Source organism: Sphaeroforma arctica, assembly GCF_001186125.1.
Source record: "Sphaeroforma arctica JP610 unplaced genomic scaffold supercont1.10, whole genome shotgun sequence".
NCBI classification, from domain to species: domain Eukaryota; class Ichthyosporea; order Ichthyophonida; genus Sphaeroforma; species Sphaeroforma arctica.
This window is the reverse complement of record NW_014040548.1, coordinates 241698-252479: the sequence shown is the minus strand read 5'-3', so window position 1 is coordinate 252479 and position 10782 is coordinate 241698. Positions and strand designations below refer to the sequence as shown.

Below are 10782 nucleotides of genomic sequence, written 5' to 3'. Positions count from 1 at the left end.
GAGCCTACTTGACCAAACACTTCTGTGATTTGAATTTTCGACTGTCGATCTCCAAGCTTTTCCTTTGTTTGCAGTTTCTTTCAAGAGTTCCATTCATATGATAAACAACTTCTTCTTTGGTAACCTCGATTTTAATAAATTTGATTCTTTGTTTTACCTGACCGCTGCTACCACATCCGATGTATCAAATCGGACGATGGTGTCTACCAATAGTTGTGATAGTATGCAAAAGTCATTGTTGAATCGACTGACTGTCGTGCCGTTGTGGCAAATTAGGCAGTGAAAGGTACGCGTTCTGACTACTTGGGTTTAATAATACAAGACCACCATTGCCCAGCATTCATTGTTCTCGCCTGATCTGATTTAGACTACTATGACATTAAGATTTGTCTTGACTTTGTTTTTGTTAGGTGCAGGTCGTTATGTACGCATACTAGTCTGTCCATTGCGTTTTAAGTCTGCTTAATCTAGCCGGAGTTGAAAGCTTCTGATTGTTTAGAGTACTGCAATTTTTTTACTAGCTTTCGGTTGCTTGTTGATTGGGATATCGGCATACTTGTAGTCCACCAATATTTGAACCCGAGATGTCCCCGTGCAACTTCATTATTAGATTTTTGTAGGGTGGGTCGTTATGTTCGCTTGTTCGTCTACACATCGTGTTTTTTAAGGCTTCCTCGTCTACAAGTTAATGATGAGAGCTTCTACTGGTCTAGTCTACAGCAAGTTTATCACTAGCCTTTGCACTTCATTGCTTGGTGATTGGGATATAGTGCACGACATACTAGTCCACTAATGGACTAATGTCCCTTTGTAACTTCATTATTAGTCAACGCAGACACCAACAAGCTATTCGAATCAAGGGACGGTGCTTTTCCATTACATACAATGTATCAAATCATTCTAAAAGCCAAATTTGAGAAAATATCATCTTTTTGGAGCGGGTCGTTAGGCATATTCATCAGTCTACACATCACATTCTAAGTCCTCTTTCAAGTGTAAAATAGTTCTGGGGGTTTAGTGCCTTGCAACTTCATTGCCAACCTTCACACTTTCTTGCTTGATGATTGAGACACATTGTACCGCAAAGTGGCCCATCAAGGCTTCAACCAATGGGTATCTACATGAAACTTGAGCATCAGTCAACGCGGGCACCAACAAAATCTTCGGGGCAAGAGAAGTTATATTGTTGGGCTACAAGAGGCAAGAGGTGCAAAAATCTGCATGAAATGGAGAACATTCAGTACTTCCTTCGATACCCAATCGGCTCCTGAATGATACTTTCGACCCTGACCTCATCATATTGCTGTACTTCATATGAAGACAAGACTTCGGGCCTAGCTAAACGAAAGATAGTTTCGGGAAAAAAAGTGTTTGAATGTATGTGTATAGTGGGTAGATATGAAGGAATGAATCAAACTAGCGACCTACAACAAATAAAAGGATATTTTGTCCAAATCGGTAAATGACATTCCAAATAGGTGTATATATACACCTATTAAATTTTTTTGGAGCACTGAAAAGGATTTTACCTGAGGCTATGTTATCACCTACTCCTACTTTTAGTTCTATTTTTTTTTAAATGAAATGTCCTACATACCTCGGACTTTTAATTATTAAAAATAGTGTAAATTATGCAAGAACAGCCTGATTGGTCACAGCCTATATTCCGTCAGTTATTTTCTCTGTTTGCACTGAATTATTTTCCGTATAGATGGTAATCTTTTTATTTCAAGATGGCAGTAGCCTACATTCTTATTTTCTTATAGCTGCAGGAATCTGATTTGGCGCAGCAGGGGTGGCGAACATCGGCGATGGCGCTGCAATAGCAGTGTTATATGGTAATGCAGCACTGTAGTGTAATGTGCTGGTGCTGCAGCGGCCAGTGCAAGTGATAACACAAGATGAGCTAAAAATTGTACGTGCTGGTACTCCAGTATTTGGGATTGCTGCCTGAGTTCCATGCGTTCAATATTAGAAAAGAACACACTGTGGGTGATGAGGCGGCGGTGTGTAAACTGGTACAGACCACTCTTTCGACGGCGGAAATTCCGTCCGGGATAATAACTACACGATTGTTGTGAGAGCGAACTCCTACACTATATATACATTTATCTCAATATAAGAAACGCGATAAGGATAATATTATTTATTTCAGTTTGGGGTAAATTATTATATATCTACACGCGCATCAGGCTTCATATTCGTTGTAGAGGTTCTGTGGAGATTGGAGTGATGCGACGATGGAAGACATACTGTGCGTTAATTCGAATTCAAGTGAAAAGCACACAATATTCGATTTTTGCATGCGTGCATCTAGAATCTATATAATACTTTTAGTATTCTCTGTTCATTGAATCACAATCTACCCAAAGTCATAGAAACCTCTGTTTTGCGCTCGCGTCGTTTTCGTACTTCCCATCTGATACTCTTCGCTCAAATTGTAATCGCAACCCCATCCATTTAACTACATATGACATGGACTGGTTATTCCGAGCTAATATGGACTAATATAGCTAATTAATTCACATTCCCGTTGACCTGCGACCAATAACACTATATTATTTTACACTCCCTATCGGACTATACACCTATACGTCCATTGTTGTTCCTCCCAGGCGTGCCTTCCCATACGCTTGGTTTAGAATCGATATGAAATGGCTCGATGGTATGATGAACAACCCTCTGCGAATATGTAACTGAGACTTTGTATTGCGAAAATTGTGGGATTAAATTCAGATATTTCAGTAATTCGCAACAAAACAGCCTTCTTGGCGGAATATTGTCATCAACTCCTGTAGCTAATTGCTGGTCTCCTCCGACCTCAATGACGAAAAGGATAAGAATATTCCGTCGTCTGAGTGCTCCCCAAATACCAGCGTATGCTTTTTCGTATATTATTCTCGCTTGGACACGTAACAGACCTCCAAACAAATTCCCGTTCAGTATTTACGCTTTTATGGAATCGAGGGGCGGGTACACCTTAACACAAAGAACTCGTATGCTCCGCGAACAGATCTGGCATAATACCACACAACGTCTCAAAACTAAGGAGATAGCAGGGAAAGCTCGCCACCAATACTAATATCGGCTTGTAAAGAAAGAGCTTCCCATCACGAACCGAGACAAACCCTTTCATAAAAGCTATACCCATTGCCATGATAGCAACTGACACGTTCCTGTTCGAACTGCTTGACTATCATACTGGTGGATAATTCTGTTCAGTATGCCCCGGAGATAGGGCTACTACTTCCAGCCAACTTGCTTGAGTAGCTTAATAAGGCGTCTTTCAGTGGGCCCCAATCTACCGCCAAATAGACCAGATGTACTACAATAGCTACAGCATCGGCATGACTACCACGGGTTACAGACTCTCCACGAACATCTGGTTTATCAGGCATGGGCATTACTCTGCAAGCAGGCGCAGAACCCAAAGAAGACTGTAGCCTTGGGATTTGAGGCGTTCTTATTCTCTGTGAAAGAGAAATCAGTGAAAGCAGCCTTAAGAGATCGTCTTTTGCGTTCTAGAGAATTCCAAAGTGAGGATTCACCTAATTTGAACCTCGTTCCAGGTACATCCAGACCGGCAAGAGGTTTTATCCCAGAGATTTGAGTCTTCTACCGTTAATCAACAAATGCGTGCTCCTAAACCAATGGGCCCTTTTTGTTTCTCTTCATCTCGGAATGAATTATTAGAGATTAGTAAGATGCTTTTGATCACCGAGGTAAAAAGAAAGGGTATGGTGATGGATTCGTTTGGGACCTGCATAAAACAGGGTGGGTTCCACAGTAGCCTGGTTAATATTATGGAGGCTACCGGACTGGAAAATGGAATGACCCCTTTCCAAGTAAAATTGTTACGGACCATATGTTTGAATATCATCTGGTAGGCACTGCTGCAATTGATTGTACGTCAGCGTATGCATTTATTTGTCCTTTGGTGGCGGATGCTTATTATGCCCCGAAGTTGTTCGAGATCTTGAGACGTAACCCTAGATTAATAAAGGATATCACAGGCAGAAGAAGTGCATATCAAACAGATGTGTTTCTTCAATGCATGTACAACAGGAGTTCAGAGATCCGCATTTCTAGCTCTTCATAAGTATGTGGGTTTTGCAAAGACAGCATCCTTTATGGAAGAGGTCAATGGCCAAGGTTTTTCGGGGAAAAAGTCACAAGCTTATCACAGTGCTTGTGTGCGTAAGGAGCGAGAAGTTGATGGGGCTCTCCCTGACTGGTAGTTTTGAATGGCTAAGAAGTAATGTACATGAACTCAGTTCATATGATTTCTTTCGGTGGAGTAATGCTAGACCCAGCTACACAGTATCGTACAATGCCAACACTTTTTGAGATCTTTAACGAGAAAGATTTAAACCAACTACTTTTCATATAACGAACGAAGTGCCTATGGATTGGCAGATTCTATTTGGGTTAAGAGCACAAGAAAAGCATCTAATTCATACGTGGTGGAATCTTTTAAGGACTCAACCAGCTGTTGAATTGAAGCTGCAACAGCAATCTTCAAATGAAGAATTCGTGAGAACTTTGGTGTCTACAATTGTGGACTAGGTAGCCGAGCTGGAGTATCAGCGTAAAAATAGGCATCTCCATCTGAGGTGGAGGAATTTGACGTCAGAGGTATAGAAAATTTGGGCTCGAGAATACACAAGACACCACTGCAAATACAACAAGACACCACTGCAAATACAAAAAATGAAGGATGCATATAATAGACTAGCTGCGATGAAAAACATCATAATTTTATTAAAGGATGTGCAGTGTATATTCGTATAAAGTCTGATGTAGTACCAAGGCGTATCATGTACAAGCAGAGTGATTCCCAATTGGTTGAATGGGAGCCTGAAATATGTGATAATGTTTTTAAGAAAGGCATAATTGAGCCTGGATATTTCTTTAGCAAGATTTTATCGTCAGCGGTACTGGCGTGTAAGGATTTGCGAGCTGAGCCTAAGCCGATAAAATATATCCGCTATTGTCCAGATTATGTAGTTACCAATCCCAATTTTGATGATGATCCTTTCCCGATGCCTGAGGACGAGTGCCTGGAACATTTACATTCGGCAGATATCCGTTCATGCTTTGATATGACATGTAGCCTGAACCAATTGGAGTATACAAAGCGTAGTGGAGGTTATCTCACGTGGATTACTTCAGAAGACAAAGTCTGGCAACCTATTGCAGGTATATTCGGAGCCAAGATGATGACCTATTTACAACCTTTTCTAGACCAGATATTTCTTGAAATGGAGAAAGTATTTCGGCATTTTGTACATGAAGGAATATGCAAAATATGACATAGCTTTGAGCAAAGAAACTGGAAGGCATTGCAAGTCATATGCGATGATAGCATGGGATTGCAACATTAGGCTAAGGCCTTCTCAGTGCCAATTCGCTCGCTATAAATGTGAATCGATTATATATTATGGCCGTCCGTAAATTGATAGTTTAATACAGTTTCTTCTAAACAAAAGGAGGCCATAACTAGGATAGTAGCACCAGCTGATAAATAAGCAGTCCAAAACTCTGTAGCAACGTTAAATTGGTGGTAGACACACTTAGCAAATCTAGCGATGATGTTAGCACCGCTTACGGACTTGTTACAGAAGAATCGTCGCCTTGTTGGTGATGGGACAGCTACTTGCAATGCAACGTTTTGTGCCTTGATTACGGCTATTACGAATAGCATCTACCAAGGTACACCACATCCTATCATCATCTGCATTCCTTCTCAGATGCTAGTCAGATAGGTGTTGGTTCGGTGTTATTTACTAGAATTCCAAGGGATGGGGAAACCCCGATATCATTACCACTTAACTGGGTGCAGCCACCAACCAAGAAGGCTAGGCTTTCTTTCACTGCAGAAGAGAGAGAAGCAGAGTTGCAATTTTTAAAAACATCAATCATAAGTGAGGATATGTTGATCCTAGCTAAGTTAGATAAATAATTAAATGAGGCGAATAATGTGAGAAATTACCTTGTGTACTTCTAAGCCTTCTTTATTACCCGCTGCTCATTCTTTTCCAGCGTTAGATGGTTTAGCTGGAGTTGTTGGACAGCCGCAACTTTTGGACCTGCCTAAGCATAAGAAATGTAAGTTAGGCCCGGCTATTTTTTTTAACAAAATACCGTGAACTTTTAAATTGGCATAACGGTAAGGGGCTATCTTGTCCTCAAGCAATTTTTGAGGATATAGGGGGTCAACCATTGTTGGACCCCAGAAAGGAGAAGTATACTTTATATGGAGTGGATAGCTTTTATAGTAAGAACAGACAACACCGCCTTGAGATTATGCCAAAAAAAGTCGTATAATTAAATGCCTTTCAGCTGCTGTCGCTAAAGGAAAATTCAATTAATTGGCCTAGTGTAGTAGAGTTAGCTTCTAATTTTTAACAATACACACAAAAATTGTACGGTATCCATTGCATGTAGTGCGCGCTGGTTCAAGAGATGTGCATTCTTGTTGACAAGATAGCATACCCTTCTCTAATATAGTTCAATAGACAAGATGTAGACTTCACCATCTTCTTGACCAACCTTCTCAATCATTTGTTTATACGTTTAATATATTCTTTTACGGTCAATATTCCCATGATAAGAGCTCAAACTAATACAAGTGAGTCGATAATTTTCAGTGATTAACAACTACACTTAAATTCTAGGTCTCATACACATAAATTTTAAGACTCATTCATACTTTAGCTGACCTTTATAGCCTATCAACACCGTCTTGGGATCATGCCAAAAAAAATTAAATTTCATGCAATTAAATTCTCTTCAGCTGTCGCTACAAGAAAAGGCAGATAGTTAGCCCACGTTAGCTCCTTTATGCAAGAAATGTGTACTCCTTGTTTGCAAGGTAAAAAAATCTTCTCTATTGCATGTAGACTTGACCTCTCCTTGACCACCTACCTTGATCCTCTGCTTTTAGAGTAACTATCTGCTATTACGATCAATAACCCCACTATAGGTATTCATACTATTACTCTGTGAACAGCAACTGCACTTATATCCTAAGATATACTTACTTCAGAACCTTGCCTTTACAGCCTAACTTTTCAATGTTTTACTATAAATTATGTAGCTTAATTTTAGTATTCAATGCTACATAGCAATTTGAAATCATCTCATCATGTAGTATGTTTGCATTAACTATATACTCACCGCAGCCCAACAGGAGTTTCACTGAGAAATACTGAAGCACATTTCGACTTAAGATCTACTATATAACAAGGTATTGGTTGTAGGTCTAACAAAGAAATGACTACCTAAATGTAAAGCCAGCAATCTACACAAATATTTGTAATTATCGTACAGATTATCCGCGAGTAGAGGTGTATGTCGAACAACATGCATCTAGGTCATACATTGGCGATACTCACTCATACGACGATATCGACGACGACGAGTGTGAAGTTCTTGATTTTCTGCACAAATAGTCGATCGAACGCCCTTGAGGGACATAACTATCATATCAAGTAAGATTATGCAACGATGAGGAACCACACTGAATCCACGAACAAGAATTGCATTGTGTGGAAATGATTCACTTAGCGAAAGAAGATGTAACTCATTAAATGAAAAGCGAATGCGCACACCCGCTCGTAACCGTAAGTATGTATGTCTACAGACATACATTGATTTTTTTCGTAAAGGCGATGTTATGCCACTCTTGCACAAAAAAAAAGAATACATATCCTCAAACAAAAGCAAATAGTAAACCTGATTGATATTTTGAGTATTAAATCAAGACAAAACATATCGGAAGGTAAATACCAAAGGAATAGAAGATAAAAAACAGAAATATTTGCTTCTAAAGACAAGTTCGATTCTGTTCTTGATTCGACGCTAGTAGTACGGTTATGTAACCTGAGCGCGATAGCAAACTAGAGATAAAGAAGTAATTATATTTGAAGAACTTTTAGTAGACTTAGATCCAGAACATCATAAGACAGGGACAAATTGAGATAGAGACGAGACAGATTTGAACTCCACAATGACGGTACCTACGACTACTTTTGACTTTAAAAATGTCAATCGTTTGGAAGTTGAAATTCCTTTGGATGATTTGTTTATCGGAGAAGCCAATACTTTGTCGTAAGAATTTACGACCAGAAGTCAAATCTCTGGTTGAAGGTCCGATTGCTTCAACAAGAGGATTTTCAATCCACAGTAGGTGTTTTGTACGCTGTAAGGGGTACGTGTTGTGTAATGATCCTAAAAAGGCCGTACCAACCTGTTTGGCTGATGTTTTTGATAATCCTGAATTAAGTTCGGATCCAGAAAAGATATCCAACATAAATGAATCAAAGATATAATTTTTTTTTCTTCTTCAGAATACTTAACCTATGCAAGTCTCGAATATAGAATATGAAGACTGAGAGCGCTGGCAGTAAAGTGTCTATACGGACTATATTCCATTTATCCTTAAAATGACTACAAGCTCGTAGCAATATGACTACTATTCTTTTCCATGCGGCCTATGTATCGCTACTGATTGTAAACAATACATTGTGTCCAATATACAAACCATCAATTTCGTTTTGACGTTATCGAACAGGATACTACTTATTCGAGTATTGATACAATAGGATGGGGAAACGATAATATCCCTGCAAAATGCCGAATATACAAACTGCCGCTTGAAAGCCTGAAACAAAGGGTCAAATTGTCTCTTCACTTTCAAATCATTCCGCTCAGATTTCTGGAGTATCCTGATCTATTCGGTTTTGACCCACCCGACGGCATAAGAGGATGCACGGAATTCTCATTGGTTCGTCTTTCATCTGATGGTGATACGCTATCGATGACGATAGAAGACAAACAGCAGGTGAAGCATTCGATCGGCGTACACAGCTGGCGACAACGTGAACGCAAACTTATATATAAACTTCAAGATTCTTTTTTCTCTACATGGTATGCAAATATCTAGTCATTACGGCGTGTTCAATTGCAGGATGTCACAGCGGCTCTATATATATATATATATATATATATTTTTTTTTGCACCATGATAGTGAGTGACTGTTTCTTAGTAATGGCACTCGGGGATGGTACTGAGCTCGGTGGCTCAGGTCGTATCATTGCACTAACGCATAAACCCGCATTTTCCATGCAACTAAAGATCGAAGTCGAAATATTTGATGACTCCGCAGACGATGATCCGGCCAATGGTTGTACGAACGATTCCTGCAAGGGCAGATTAGTTTATACTGCGAACAAAGGTTTAGCACATTACCCATTACCTGACGATGACCTTGATGAATTTGTTTTAGTATCGATCGATGGTACGTTTCCGCTGTTGATGCGACCAAGCACACGTATGACTACGATTAATGATCGTCAGAATACCGTCGTCAGCACTGCCTGGGCACCGATAACATCGTATGACGATGGTTTCAACCTGTTCACAGGGCAATCATATTCATGTGCGAAAAATTGCGATCGAATGCTAAACTGCCGGTGAGCATGCAAAGCAGCCAAATATGCGTCTGTGTTCAGTGTATCAAGGTGGTGCTGGCATAGTGCCTTTAGAAGTGCGTAGAGCACTGTTCTGGCTGCGAAGACTACTTTGTGGGTGATACAATACCAGGTGGTATGGTACGCATATACAATGGTGAGCCTCACGATAAAACAAACTTGGAACCACACACTTGCAGTTCCCCCATTTCCGCTCAAGGGAAATGTTGCCGATCGCGCTTCAATTAATCCAGACAACATCCACTTCATAGTGCCGCTCAAACTGCTCAACAACGAATCGCTGAATTTTGCTGCAAGCGAATTGGCAGACGCTCTTTTTCCACTGGTGAATGATGTGTCCATATCAAAAGATTCTACACTGCTTGCTGCAGTCTGTTGATTTTCTGGATCCAGCTTACTAAATGATATTTATGGCTTCCAACAACCTGAAGTTTGTAGGTGGTATTGCTAACTTGAGAGATGTAACGAATGTCGATGCCTCAAGTGGCAGCAACACGCTCAATTCCTAACACTTATGCAATCGAGTCCAACTACAACCATACTAATAAATCATTGAAGTGGGCCGGCACACCCCAGGCGTTACGCTTCGATTAAAGTGGAGAATTCTTGTAGTTGTCCAAGTCTCTCAACAAGAGTGCCCAGTTTCATAATGACGGCGACGAAGACTATCGAGTGATGATTTCGTCAAATCAAACAGTGGGGTGCAAATGCGCCTACAAATTAGCTGGATCAATGATATGAAGATGAATAAGCAGTATGGAAACAATGATGTGTTGATATTCGTTGAATTGGTCCACAAGACAGTCGATGACGCTTTCGGCTTGCAAGTCCATGAATTTTATATTATGGGTATAGAAGCGCGATGAGGATGATGTCGTAGAAGGAGCGTATCAAAACTTGCCCAATCAAAGGCGAATCTAATTTTAATTCGAACATGAGGCATACCTTGGAGATTTGACAATATATATAATAAATGGAATATCTGCATTATCATACTACAATCGCAATACAGCTTGCCATAGATAGTCTGCACCTACTGGAAAATGGTAGTCAGTTTTGCGAAAACGTGAGAAATTTACTTTATCTTCCTACTGAGTGTTCAGTAGCTTACGTGGTGTTTATTCCAATAGAAGATTTACATAGTTGCCGACCCAATCATTGTAAGGAACATTGGAAGCCTTTAATTTGACACAGCACTTCATATTCTACTCATCGACGAAGATACTCCCTTCTGTCAGCTGGCTTGAGTGCAAGGTGAACAATCAATCCATTTGCGAATTCAGGAGT

General features: G+C 40.1%; 1 protein-coding gene across 1 annotated transcript; it reads left to right on the top strand.

The window, feature by feature from the left end:
* Positions 1-9052: 9052 nt before the first annotated feature.
* On the top strand, positions 9053-9874 carry SARC_00372 (hypothetical protein; the record flags this gene model as incomplete). Its single annotated transcript, XM_014305975.1, has 2 exons — positions 9053-9302; positions 9675-9874. The coding sequence occupies 2 exons, from the start codon at positions 9053-9055 to the stop codon at positions 9872-9874; spliced, it is 450 nt and encodes a 149-aa protein (XP_014161450.1).
* Between the last annotated feature and the right edge of the window lie 908 nt (positions 9875-10782).